The sequence below is a fragment of the Sorex fumeus genome, unplaced genomic scaffold (assembly GCF_029834395.1).
Source record: "Sorex fumeus unplaced genomic scaffold, SorFum_2.1 ptg000098l, whole genome shotgun sequence".
Lineage (NCBI taxonomy): Eukaryota > Metazoa > Chordata > Mammalia > Eulipotyphla > Soricidae > Sorex > Sorex fumeus.
Window position 1 is genome coordinate 32,714,598 of NW_026606155.1, and position 15,292 is coordinate 32,729,889.

Consider the following 15,292-nt stretch of genomic DNA (forward strand, 5'->3'; position numbering starts at 1 on the left):
CAAGGCTTATGTTTCAGCAGTACTAGGAATGCTAAATGCATTAACTGAATGAAGTGAATAATGCAGTCATTGTTTCTCTCATTCTGAAGATGTAAAACTTATGGCTTACAATATAAACATTATTATAGGTTTTTAATATATATTTTTATTTAGAAAGGAAAACAAATGTTTTAAGACATAATGACTCATTGTTGGTGGGAATCCCAACTGGTCCAGCCTTTTCAGAAAACAATGTGGGAATTTCTTAAAAAACTAGAAACTGAGCTTCCATATGAACCAGCAATACCACTTCTGGGAATATATCCTGAGTGCAAAAAAAAAAAAAAACAGTAGAAATGACGTCTACACCTGTATGTTCATTGTCGTATCATTCACAATAGCCAAAATCTGGAAACAACCCAAGTGCCCGAGAACAGACAGTTGGTTAAAGAAATTTTGGTACATCTACACAATCAAATACTATGCATCTGTTAGAAAGATGAAGTCATGAAATTTGCTTATAAGTGGATGGTCATGGAGATTATCAAGCTAAGTGAAATAAGTCAGAAAGAAATGGACAGATATAGAATGACTGCACTCATTTGTGAAATGTAATAATAACATAAGACTGACACCCAAGGACAGTAAAGACAAGGGTCAGGAATTTTGCTCCACTGTTGGAAGCCTGCCACATAAGCTGGGGGAGAAGGCAACAGGAATAGAGAAGGGATCAGTAAGTCAGTGATGGTTGGAGGGATAGTTCAGGGGAGATGTGTATTGAAAGTAGATAAAGGACCAAAGGTGATAACCTCTCAGTATCTGTATTGCGAACCATAATGCCCAAAAGTAGAGAGAAACCATGGGGGAAATTCTCTGCTATAGAGGCAGGGGGAAGGTTGAGATGGGGAAGGGGGGGATACTGGGGACATTGGTGGTAGAAAATGTACACTGGTGAAGGGATGGGTGTTTGATCTCTGTATGACTGAAACTCAAACATGAAAACTTTATAACTGTATCTCACGGTCATTTAATAAAAAAAATTTTAAAAAGATGTAATGACTTTTCAACTGCTTTTTAGATTTGGACACATATTTTGATTTCTACATAAAATAGTTTGGAAACAGTGTATAAATATTTTGTAAAAAATTCATAAAACTTGACCTTGCTGTAATAGTTATAATAGTAATGATTGCAAGTAAATAAATGAATGCCAGAGATAGGGCACTTGCTCTACTGTTCTCTGAGCCTACCAGGACTGATCCCCTAATACAGAGCTAGAAGTAAGCCCTGAACACTGCTGGACGTAACCAAAAAAGAAAAAAAAAAAGACTATATGGAATAAGTTCATATTGTTCATAACTTCATATTGATGAATACTCTTCATCTCCCGTTGTTCATCGATTTGCTCGAGAGAGCACCAGTAACCTCTCCATTGTAAGACTTGTTGTTACATTACTGTGTTTGGCATATCACATACGTTATGGGTAGCTTGCCAGGCTTTGCTGTGTGGGCAAGATATTCTCGGTAGCTTGCTGGGCTCTCCGAGAGAGGCAAAGGAATTTAACCTGGGTTAGTCGCATGCAAGGCCTTACTGCTGTGCTATCGCTCCAGCCCATAAGGGAAGATAAGAGAACCAAATTAGGAGGGCTAGTACAGTGTGTTGGTGCCCAACCATGTCATGAAGATGAGTCCTTGGATGCTTCACTCAGTATGCCTCAACATTTATTCATATGAAATTATCTTAGTAAAATGCTGAAGTTTTGTTGATCTATTGGTTGCATTAGATAGTTAGAGTCACTGATGAATAATTGAGATAATATTTGTGGATTAATTTTATCCATGTCATTAACTCACCGTCTAATGTATTTCCTTTGAAAAAGAAACATTACAATCTCTGGCTATAAAGCCAGAATCTTGCAGTACTCCTGTATTGCTTTGTAACTGTTTCTATTTTGTCTTCATTATTTTCCATTTCTCCTATTTTTTAACATATACTTCCGCTTTATAGTCCTGTTTCTTAAGTTTTAGAAGTGAAATACTTCATGAGACTTGTTGCAAAGAACTGAGAAAATATTAATAGACCAAACAACAACTTTCATGTTGAGTGTGAGTTTTTATACTAAAAATAGGGCTTTGGGGAAGTTTAGTTTTCTCAAGCTCTAAAATGTTTATAGCTAAGACTACTTGCACCCAGTGGGAGTTGACCTAAAAATCAGATTCAAATATTCTATAGTCATGAAGATGAAAAGGAATTTCCAGCTCTGAAAGTGTGCACACTTTGAGATAGCTTAAAGGGTGCTTTTCTACTGGATATTCTTATGTTTTCAACTATGATTTCTGTGTATTTCTTAGTATGAATATGAATATATCTTAAAGAAGAAAAGCATTAGCCAGCTCTGTTGTAGCTGATAAATTAAGTTGCATGAGAACTATCTTCACCTAAGTGTGAAAAGTTTGCTGTCAATTGAAAGACTACTAGATAAAATAGAAAATTAAAGGAATGCATTTTTAATGAATCAATACCCAATTTAAATTTGTGCATCCCAATGGGTCTATGCTATAAAATAATTAACCTTGCTTATTATGTCATTTGCACTGATAGCATAATTTTTCACCTTTGTTAATTGTGTAATAGTTCTCTAATTTTCCAGAGAAAGAGACAGAGAAGTTTTACATTGAGTCTGTTCTTTTGTGTGTTAATTTTAGCCATGTACTGGTATTTGGAGTTGAAGCCCTAAATTTTATTTACTTATTTACTTATTTATTTGGTTTTTAGCTCTAGCCATCAGTGCATTCACTTCAGGGATCAGTCTTGGCAGGGCTGGGGTATCAAATGAGGTCATGGGGTGGGGGTGGGGAGTCAAACTCAGATCAGTCACATGCAAGGCAAGCATCTTACCCACTGTGCTACATCTTCAGTGGGCCCTATATTTTTTTTAAATTTCAGCTTGTTTACTTGACAGTTAAAAATAGTAAAATATTATCCTGAAAATGATTTGATGATTTAATGGGTTTATATTATTATAGATTTAGGGAACTTTAAACATTAGTCTTTGTTCATCTATCCTGTTTAGAGTCAACAAAACTGAGCATAACTCAGGTTTTCAATGACTTATGTCCATATTGGTAGTGGTATAGTCTCAATTCTAGTTCTAATTTAATTTCCCATTTCCCAATTTATCCTTATGTTTACTTATTGTCTTTCCTTTTTAAAACATATTGAAAAGATACACATTTGTATATTTTTAAAAATAAATACTTTATGACCTCTTAAACTACAGTTTAGAAATTAATGGAAGTAGATCAAACATAAAACTGCCAACTTTCTTGAATTTAGGATTTTTTTAAAAATAAATCTATTGTTTCTATATCAGGGACTTTCTTTCTCTGTTATATTAAATGGTGAATAGTTTGTGTTTAAAAAAATTCATTGGACAAGTAGAAGAGCTTTAAATTCATTAATTAGATAAAATGTATGCATGTTTCACAATTATAAATGTTCTATATGAGAAAGAGGAAATTTATTTATATATTGTGTCTTTTTAACCAAATGATATTGTAATTATCAATCAATGAATATTTTCTATAAAATCTATGTACATATTTTAGTTTTACTGAAAAGTATAATCTTTTACAATAGCTGTTTTTTCATAATAAAAAGTAGATTTATCAGAGAAATCTTTGGAAAAAATACCATTTGAAGTCAGTTGATGTAATGAAATACATTTTCTTTTAGCCTTGTATCCAATTGGTTTATTTATTATCAATTGACAAATTAATAATAATAATATAATGTACTGTATAGCAAAGTCTAGAATTTAAAAAAAACAACCAATAGCACAGCAGGTAGGGCGTTTGCTTTGCATGCAGCCAACATGGCTGACCTGAGTTTGATTCCTCCACCCCTCTTGGAGAGCCCGGCAAGCTACCGAGAGAATCTTGCCCGCACAGCAAAGCCTGGCTAGCTCTCCATGACGTATTCAATATGCCAAAAACAGTAACAACAAGTCTCACAATTTGTTGTGAGATGTTACTGGTGCCCGCTCGAGCAAATCGATGAACAATGGGAGGACAGTGCTACAGTGAAGTGCTACCATGTTTTTTCATCATTTTTCAGGCAAATTTTAAAATAGGAACTGGAAAGACTGTGCAGTGGGTAGGGCACTTGCATTGAATTCACCTGATCTGTGTTCTATTGCTGGTACCAAATATGGTCCCTTAATCACAGCCAGGAGTCATCCCTTAGCTCAGCTAAGCATGTACCAAAAATTGTACCCCTAAAAAAAAAGAAAACATAGACTTGGTTTATTGATTTTAAGTCTTGGAGTTTTATTTTTATTTTATATACTTCATAGCTATTGCCATAATCATAGTTCTGCATAAATATATCATAAGGGAGCCATGTTTGCATGTTATTTGAAGAACTAGATTTTTGTTTGTTTGGGTGGTTTCTACCATGCCCAGTGGTACTCAGGACTTACTCTGACTCTGAACTCAGAGATCACTCCTGGCAGTACTTGTGGGTTCCATCCAGTTCAAAGTATCTAGTTTTAATTCTGTGAATTATTGATTCTTAATATATCTATATGCATATTGTTGTTTAAAATATAATTTATTTTTGCCAATATGGAGCTGATTAGTGTCACTGCAATATAAAATGTGTTGGTTAAATCTTTTTTTACACATAAAAATCAAATTGGTTAAATGCAATTACCTTATAACTGGGTCAGAGGTTATATCGTAAGTAATAATTTGAGAAAGGTCCCAGAAATAAATCAGAAGTAAATGTAATTCCTTTTCTTTTCATTTAATGAAATATCCAGGATAGAAAGAGTAACAAAGATGACAGAAGAGAATAAACAAGAGCCCTTCAGGAGCTCGAATAGTCTCATAGTGACAGAAACTATAATACTATAAAAGTTGTTGGTCCTTTATTTTTTCTTTTCAGTTTTTTTTATCACACTTAGCAGCTCTCAGAGTACTCAGGGACCATTTCTGGCAGGACTCAGGCGACCATAAGCATTTCTAGGAATCAAACTTGGTTTGGCCACATGTAAGACCAGTAATCACTGTACTATAGCTCAGACCTGTATTATTGGTCTTATTAAAAATGTATATACAGGACTGATAGATTATACAAGCAATACGACACATGCCTGGCATTGTTGGTCAACATCATTTTGATTTCAGACTCCACATTGCCCTCCAAGCACCTTTGGATTCTTCAAGAACCTACGAGTCTCCAGGTAGTTTGGGCAATCCCTGACACTCCTGGGTCTAAGTAGTGCTAAATGTTTGGTCCAAACATTTAATTAGTCTCAACTTAGACAAGAACCTCTGGGAGGTGACCCAGCACTCACAGTAACACTTCGGAGAACCCTCCCCCTGAAAAAAAAAAATCTAACTCTTTATACCATAATGCAGAAACAGACATTTTGATATATTTGCTTTGTGTATATTGTGGTTTGTTCCAGAGGAATAGAGTACATACTATATATAATTTAATATTCTTTTTGTAAAATATTTTTGGTGTTTTTTGTGGAGAAGGGGGACAGTGGAGACACCAGCTGTGTGCAATACTAACTCCTGACTCTTGGCTCTGGGACCAGTCCTGGCAGTAAATTTGGGGCATCATGTCAAGGTCTTAGTTCTTGACTCCTTTATTATATAACATGAGTAGTTCTGTCAGTTTTATAATATCTAAAATTTAATGGCTGACAACCTTAAGGTATTTATTTAAATGCACTTATCTCATTTCCATTTGGCTATTATAAAGTTAGTGATTTTTATAAGTAAATGCTATCTTTCTAACAATGCAGTTAGAATAAATACCTATAATGATAATTATAAATACAAATAGAATGTCATTTTCTGGTGCCTAAAATTTCTGTAAATGGAAGTAGGGTTTTTTCTATAAATTTTTATAAATCTTTTTTAATTTATTTAGATGCTGTATAACCCTAGATACCTTATTTGAATTTCAGATCTCTAATTATCCTTCTGTGGACAAATATACAGCTATCTCAGTACTGTTTGAGAGCTAATGTCATTAATTAAAAGAAAAATTAGAAGTATCTGTAAACAAGTACATTACCTCAAATTAAATATTTATCATTGTTTATTGCATGCTGATTTTAAGGATACAAAACCACTTTCTCAGCAATATGCATATTTTCTCTTTCTAGAATACCTTATGGTTCTAGAAGGATTCCCAAACTATTTCTTTGTAATCTGTGATTTTACTTAGTTTCCCTCCCTACAATTCTCCCTTCCGTATCCCCATTCTCAACCTCACTATTATTCTCTCGCTCTCTCTTTTCTGTAGTTATAAATTATCGTTGTCTCTGGTGGTCTGACTGGCTTGAAGGGTTTTAAAACACACTTTTTATTTTTCCTTTTTTCCTGTCAGTTCTAACTTTAATCATGACAAGAGCAGACTTTTTTCATCTCTACATTAGAGTGCAAAAAGAACTAGTACTTTTCAGACCTCACGGATGATTTTTTTTTCCAACAAGGGAAGCCCTGTCTTTTTCACCTTAAAAACTTTTCTTTCCCAAAGGAAAAATAACTAACATGTTTGAAGACACATTTGAGACCATGAGATTCTAGGGAAGTGCTTCTGCCCATATGCCTCTTGGTACATAATCTCTGGTTCTTGTTTATGCCCCTTTGGAAAACTAGGTATTTTTGACTCGAAATAGGAATGAGTTGGATTCAGAACACCAGTAAACACAGTTCTGTAGTGAATAGACAATTTCTGAGTGATTCTAGAATTCTTAAAGGACATCCTTATTTGATTGTAGAATAGCACTCTTCATAGAACTATCTGTGGGACATCAATTTAAGTCCTCCATGTTTTATCAGCTTCATTGGTAGGTTTTCAAGTATGAACAGAAAGTTCTCCACCTCCACTGTATGCTAGATTTGGTTCTGTGAGGAAAAGAGGGCATTCTCAGGAACAAATTCTGGTGATTTTAGTCTGCCTGGAACTAAAGAATAAAATTGATAAACAAAGTATGTCTAACTAATGTCAAATCAACTCCAGGTTATAAAGGTCATAGCATTGGTTTGTATGTTGTTTTACTCCCATATCTATGGGCAGCAGCAGAAGAAAGGATGAGAGGAGGAAGTTGCATTGGCCCATTTCTAATTTGACTGTGAAAAATTAGGTGGCAGAGAAAATAAAACTGTTAAAATGAGTTTTGTATTTCTCCACTAGAGTTTGTGTATTCTCAGTCCTGTGTATTTTCATTAAGAACTCAATGCAAATGTTATATAAAATTGTTTTGTAACATTGAATTCATATAGAGTTGATATATATTCAAGGTATAAATTATGCTAGATGACCAACATCATATATAAACTGGAATTAAAAGAATGATTAGGATAAGAACTATTAAAGATGCTTGCACATTCATATTATACTTTTTTCTAGGGAAAGGTGATGTATTTGGAGACATCTTCTGGAAGGAAACTACCCTTGCTCATGCATGTGCCAATGTCAGGGCACTGACATACTGTGACCTCCACATCATCAAACGAGAAGCCTTGCTCAAAGTCCTGGACTTTTATACAGCTTTTGCAAACTCATTCTCAAGGAATCTCACTCTTACTTGCAATCTAAGGAAACGGGTATGTTTTCTGAAACTACTTTCTCTTTAATTACCTGAAGTGTTGATATGTTATGCTCTATTAACTGAAGTGGAAAAGTTATTTCACCTTTCAAAAATACTTTTCCACAAATAAACTGAACATTATTCTCTTCTTTCTTTGCATATTTTTCCTATTTTATTGGGAAGATAATCTTGAGTACATTAGTTAGATAGGAATATTTACATTTATATACAAAATGAAAGAACATATTTGAGGAGAAACAAGCAAACTAAACTCTAATATTATTGGTTAGTTGTCAGGTTTTATAAGTACCAGCGTAAATTTATCAGTCTCTTAATTTATTACGAGTTTTTACACTTGTAAAGTTTATAAAACTCATTGCCAATTTTTATATCTATTCTTTTTAAGACCCCCATGTAACTTAATAATCAATTTATAAAAATTATTCCCCATTTTTTCTAAGTACACTATCATAAAGAATAATTAGTCAAACTGTCACATCCTATGAGTAAGTATAGTAATTTTTTACTTCACACTGCTGCTTTAAAATGCAATATGCACTGTCATTTCTTTTTATTGATGAGTGTGACACAAATTTAATTTGTATGAAGAAATTTCCTAGCTCTTATTTATAGATCATTGGGTATTGGCTAGAGCTATTTAATTGCTATAAATGAACTAGATATTTAGATAATTGCACTTTAGGAATGTCACTAAAAATTGAGGCCCTGTCAAGGCTACTCTCTTATAACCTGTTAAATAAAGTCTCTTATATTTCTGGGCAGAAAAAAAATAAGCCAAAAGATAAGTTGGCATCTACGCCATAACAACATAGAAATAAACTAAAGTAAACAAAAGTTCCTTATTCAGTGTTCTTAGAGACGCTTACAGTAACATGTGACTGCATGTGTAAGTGATCTTTGTACAACTGAATGAAATTAGCTTGTAATGAGTGTGAAAGTGGTGATAATATAAAATAAATGTTTCTCATTTATTAAGTAGCTCAAATTTTCTTTTAAGTATAAAGCACAATTATATTTCTTTGAGTCTTTACTTTCTCCAATGACAAATTCCTCATACATGGCAGAATGTTAAAATTTGAGTTCTTAGAAATTACTGAATATTCTCTCTCATATGAATTTCCCAAAGTAAGATTATTCATGTATATTACAAGATTACAGAAACTCCTGTTCATCCTCAAAACAGTCATAGGACAGATCTGATTTGTCATTGTGCTCTTCAAAGCCTGTTGATACATTATGGGTTTTGATGTTTATAGTATTCCTATGAAATGAAACAAGCAGGTATTTTTTTTCTTTAAAACACACAAGAAAACTAAGAAACTAAGGCTCAGAAGGATTTGTATCCAATAATCAATTTATATTTGCAATGCGTGACTTTAAGTAGGATAATTAAGACAACTCATAATGGAAAGAAATAAATTTTGGTTCTTTAGAATTAATGTCATGAAGCTATATCACCTTTTTTATTTCTTCACATATCTCCGTATGTGTGTGTCACTCACATGTGCACGCATGTGTGTGTGCAAAATGACACACAGAGTGTGCACATACCAGTGTGGCTACTTCTATCTGGAAGAGACTCTTGAGATAGAAAGCTAGTATTTTTTAATGGAATCTAGAAATAGAAATCGTGCACCTGCCCTGGGACCTATTGTGTGAGTAACATCAAACTTCTTCCCTTTATAACCTCTTCCCTGTTACAATTTATGTCAGTTTGTAATAACCTCGGGCCTTCTGCAATCTGAGGATGGTTTCAATAACTTGGCAAAATATGGGAACAGAGTGTAAAGTCACACCACTCTATTTTTTGAAAAATAATTTTCTTATAAAGAAGAGAAGCTATTAGAGAATATACTCTAATGAATAATTTTGACAGCCTAGAATATAGAGACTGGCACTTCAGAATAGTTTGCATGCTATGATTAATTATATAAAAATGTCAACAACCAAGCGATGAAACACTATAATCTCCATCTCACTAATGAGGTTGAAGCTCTAAGAGCAGAGCTATTGCAAAATAATTTATGGGTCAGAGGATGCATGAATTTGAATCCATCTCTGTGATTCTATAATCTATATTCTTTATGTCACATTTGTTTGACTTGGCCAAGTAGCTGACTTTTCCCTAGAGCATTGAACACACTATCCAAAGTTTCTAGTATTTCTCATGCTCCTAATTACCTTAACTTCATTCTCTACTGAGGTATTAACAAAAACTATCTTGTTCTATTGTTATTTTAATAAAATCACTATAATTACTACTGTGAACTGTATAATAAAAATTATCCTTGTATGCTATTACTACCTCATAACTCTCGAGCCATTAGTCAAACCAAAAAAGAATCTTGAAACCCAATTTTTCAGTCATCACAGATTATAACTATCTACATGATATATGTAATGAAGAGATTTGTATCATGTTCTTAGTGGCTGAACCAGGGAGGAATATTATACTCCCTGAGTTGTTTGCATCAATCTCTGGAAAAAAGAAGATGCTTGTTATATAAATGCAACTTTCATTAAGCATACTAAGTCTCTCTCTGTAAAAATTCTAAAACTATAAATGATAACATTATCCAAAAACTAAAATAGAAATTAGCTATTTCTTAATCAAGAAAGAATAATGAGTATTTTAGGATTTGAGGATTGTATATTTTCTCTCTCAACTGTTTGACTTTTCCACTATATTTTAGAAGATACTGCCTTAGCTCATAACAAAATATTGTACTCTGGGTGACTTTAATATCAGGAATTAATTTTTTTTATAGTTCTAGAGACTGGGAAGTTTGAGACAAGGGCGCTAGTTGATTCGTTTCTCTAATCAGGACTCCTCTTTTGTCACCTGCAGACAGTTGTCATCCACTGTAACCTCACAGGGCAGAGAGGGAAAAAGACAGGAAGAAATATCCCTGGTGTCTTTTTATAAGGCAACTGATATTATTATGGGAGCCCAACTCTGACTTTGTCAAACCTAATTCCTTCATAAAAGTTTTTTTTTTCAAAGATCCACCAAGTTGTGTATGTGTGTGTGCGTGGGGAGCAGGGGTAGGGAAGAGGGCTCAAATGCCCACGTATGAATGAGAACTGCATGTTTTTGTACATAGTAGCAGCCAGGCATATATGTGAAAATAAAGACAAAAATCTCAGTAAAATTTTATTTTTCAAAACTGATGGCTTCCCAATAGAGTTAGTGTGTTGTTTGCTAAAAACATATTTAAAAGTTAAATGGGGATGACAATGGCCTTGCAAAAAGAACAATCAACCACCCTGATTTTTCAAAAAAGAAAAAAAATCTGCTTCTTGCAACTTTGTCAAGAGAAGGGAGATACTAAGATGTAGCTACAGGATCCCTGAGGAAAGCATATATGAGTGGAGCAAGGCTTAGGAAGCTGTGGTAATGGAACATTCCCATTCTGAGTGTGTACCTCTGTCTCGTGTACTGTCTTTCTGGGATGCTTGTTTGTCTGCATCTTTTTCTGTGGGACGTATAAACTTTTACACAAAATCACATTAATTCCTAATCAATTTTAATTTTTAAATACCTATTATGGTTTAAATACTTATTATGGTTAAGGAAAACATATTTGTGAGATTAGTTCAACAGATTGTGAATCAAAAGAGTTGATTTAATGAACTATTATGCTATTAGGAGTCTGAAATATCTATACTTCAGTAGAACCTGGCAACTATAAACGTGGACAAGATAAATTGTTAAATATTTATTTACTTTAATTTCTAAGTGGTTCAGATTTTCCTTCATTAGGATGGTTGGTAGAATGCTATAGTATTATTATAAGTACCAAAGGTAATCATAAGTATTTCTATATATTTGTTGAAGATATCTTAAAATGCTGTTTATACTCATGACTACTTAATAATTATGGTGATTATTAAATCTGCTTCTATCTAATGTTATTGCATGAATAAAGAAGCACATGAATTACTGTCTTATAAATTATTTTAATATTTAGGTAGCAGGTTCTAATGTAATTGATTTCCTTTAAAACACCACAAATTTTATTTTGTTCATTTAAAGCAAGTTTGTGATTTGAGGTTTTATAACAAATTTCACTAGGCTGCTGAAGATTTAGTTCCAGAATATGAGAGTAGAAAACTCAAGAACGATGAGCAAAGGGACTGGTTGGTGTATTTTTCTGATAAGGTGATAATTTCATACTTTTCAGTAAGATTTAAAGTAATCAGAAAAGCAGAGTGACAGAGGAAGGTTGACTCACTGACTTTATGTCTACATGTGTTTACTTAACCAAGTCCAAATAACATTTTTTGAATGGCAATGGTGTTTATTATCTTGAGGACCTTTCCTCACATAGGGATTTGAGAAGAAAAGCAGCACACCCAGATCAGGCAATTCTTAAATTTTAAGATCCTCATTAGACTTTTAAAGTAGCTATTGTATCTCTGCTCATTCTGCCTAGCTCTTATATAATGTTTGCCATTTTTCTAAAAAGAGTTGACCTAGCATGCTGTTTATTTTACGTTCAAGCACCTGCTTATTAAGCAGACCCCTGACTTTAGAGGACACACACCACTGACTGAAAAGAACTGCTTACTGTTTATTGAAACAATGCCATTTATACTGCTTGTTATTCCAGGAATTTAAATTATGATATGTGACAGGGAGAGTACACCTATGTGACAATCTTCAGTGTGCACTAAGAGCAACAGTTCAGAAGTGTTGTCATAACTCTTTGCTGAATAAATGAGGGAGAGGACCCCTGGAGGCCAGTGCTTGGCTTCTCTTTTATTTCCCCCATGCACTATTTCCCCCCTTTGCTAAGTTTGTTTCAAATTTATGCTGGGAAATCAAAGCTTTGAATATTAATATATGCTAAGTTATGAGTTCTAGCAATTTTTTTAAATAAGGTATATCTTTAACACCATTTATGTCTTTTGGTTTTGCTTTATTTTGTTTCTGTTCCACACTCAACAGTGCTCAGATCTATTCCTGACTCTGTTCAGGATTGATACTAGGAGGTGCTTGAATCAAATCTGGTGCCAGGGATTCAAATGGGGTTGCTAAGACACAGGAAAGCACCTTCGTTCCTATACTAGACAATCTCTCTGACCCATCAAACGTCATATGAAAAGGCTGATTAGAAATCTGTATTTAAGAGGTCCTCGATTCCATTGATATATTTGTAATTTCACTATTTCTTTTCTCTAAAAAATATGCTAACATGTACAGATTTGTCTTATGAATATAAAGTGATGACCCATTTCAGAATTGGCAGCTATGTTTATCCATAAAAATTCCACAGTTTTATGTCCCTGATACCTAAAATAAATGCTATATTAACACTGATAGTTTTAAAGCAACTATGACTGGAATTTTAAATCATTTCAAAGTATTTTCTTTACTTCTGTAATGGGAAAAACATATTTTCCTCAGAACTGGCATTTTTTAAAATAGTTTTTTAAGACACAGTCATTTACATATTTGTTCATAATAGAGTTATATCAGAAATATAATGTACTAACACCAGCACCAATGGGGTGCCCTTCCCTCCACCAATGTTCTCAGGTTATTTCCCCATCCCCTAACCAGCCCTCTTCGCAGATACATAATAAATCTATTTTGTATTGCTTGTTCCAACAAAACTTAAAGGAATGATGAATGGAATTCACTGTATTACTATCATCCCGTTGTTCATTGATTTCCTAGAGTAGGCACCAGTAACGTCTCCTTCTCCTTCGTCCCTGAGATTTTAGAAAGTGCCACATTCGAGACTCTTTCAGAGTCAGGGGAATGAGACCCATCCTCTTTATAGGGTTTTGGCATATCAAATATGCCACGGGGAGTTTGCCAGACTCTACCGTGTGGGCAGGATACTCTTGGTAGCCTGCCGGGTTCTACAAGAGTAAGAACTAGATAATGAGAGATCATGGGGCCATGAATGCTGCCTGCCTGGGTTCCTCTGCCGATCCTTTCATGCATGAGGCTCATAGGAATATGTGGAGAGTGGTCTTAAGCATGGCTGTGGCTGGTTCCGGAGGTCTTCTGTTCCTGGGGTTCTGCTTGGGGTGGGGATACTCAACCTGTCCCCCTCCAAGGGGCCCCAGTGAGGACAGCCAGGCGCAGAGGCAGGAGACAAATGGAAATATCAGAAAACAAACCAATAATAGCAAAGTTGGAATAATTGACCAGTATATGATTTTAATCTACGTAAATAAATTCAAATCATTTAATATAATGTAAGGGGTGGAGGTGGAGGGAGGGATACTGGGAACATTGGTTGTGGAGAATGGGCTCTGGTGGAGGGATGAGTACTTGAACATTATTTGACTGGAATGCAGTCATGAAAGTTTGTGTAAGTTTGTTTGTCTGCTTCTCACTGTGATTCAATAAAATTTAAAAAAATTAAAAATTAAAAAAGAAAAATAGAGGCAGGGTGGATTTCATACAGAAAAAATCTTTCAGAGTCATTAAAAGTTTTAGAAATTATGGTGCATCAATGGAGACGTTACTGGGCCCGCTCGAGCAAATAAATATGTTAGGGAAAAATAATTATAAAAAATAAAATAAAATACTGAAAAATATATATGATGTAATAACTATTTTATTTTCAACTCTGGCATCTAAAGCATATTGAATTAAACTTTATTTTGTATATTTATTGTGGTAACTATCTTTTCTTCCCTGTCATAGCAAAGCTTTTTAAAAATAAATTTATATTTAATTTTTTTAATTTTTAATTTTATTCTTTCTATTTTTAATGGGATTTGGCTTCAAATTTTTTAAATGAGTAAGCATCATATTACACTTATCAAATTATTTTCATTATTTACATTGATTAAAATTACATAGCTATCAATCATTAATTCTACTTGTCATCCTTTAAGTTTTCTTGAAGCAAGCAGTATGAATGACCAATATAAACTGAAAATTAGAAGAATAACAAATAGGAATACTTAGAGCAGTCTCTTCACCCACTAATACTAGGATCATTTTCTATAGATGACACTGTCTATAAATAGAGCAATTGAAGCAATTTGCAAATTTAATAGATAAGCATACCATATGGCAGCATTGAAAAGGATGTGGAAGGAGAGGCTGATAAAATATTAAGGCTGAACTTGGCTGTCAAAACGAAGGAAAACCAAAATGACTGTCTGTACTTTCAATGCACGTACGTTGGCATCAGATGCATCCGCTGAGGACCTGATGGTACAAGCGCAAAAGATCAAGCACGACATCATTGGTCTGACTGAGACGAGAAGGCATCAATCACGCCGTTTTTGACACTGGAGAAAACGGAACATGCGACAAAAGAGGTGTTGGAGGTGTCTAACAACCTGAATTGGACAATTACACTTGAATAGATGTGGCTCACTGCCAGCAGTTTCTATCTCCATTGTCTACGCACCAACATCTAATTGTGATGAAGGAGAAATTGAGAAGTTCTACATGGAGTATGAGAAGTTCTATAAAGAAGACCACACCTACAAGATTATTGTCGGTGATTTTAATGCCAAGATAGTACAGAGAAGATCAGCCAAAGAACTCGACATCGAGACCCATGACCTAGAATGGAACCAACAGGGTGAGAGACTGAGTTCATCATGTGGACCAAGACCATCCATGGTAACTCACAGTTCCAGAAAACTGAATCTAAACGTTGGACATGGGAGTCTCCCAGTGGACGGTTCCACAACAA

The 15,292-nt window shown here is 34.2% G+C and overlaps 1 protein-coding gene across 1 annotated transcript in view; it reads left to right on the forward strand.

Annotated features, from left to right (window-relative positions):
- The window catches only part of KCNH5 (potassium voltage-gated channel subfamily H member 5), a 391,167-nt gene that overhangs the window by 303,357 nt on the left and 72,518 nt on the right, over positions 1-15,292 (forward strand). The window contains exon 10 of the mRNA XM_056134093.1: positions 7,415-7,611. Coding sequence (XP_055990068.1) covers positions 7,415-7,611 — 197 coding nt within the window. The remainder of the gene's footprint in view (positions 1-7,414; positions 7,612-15,292) is intronic.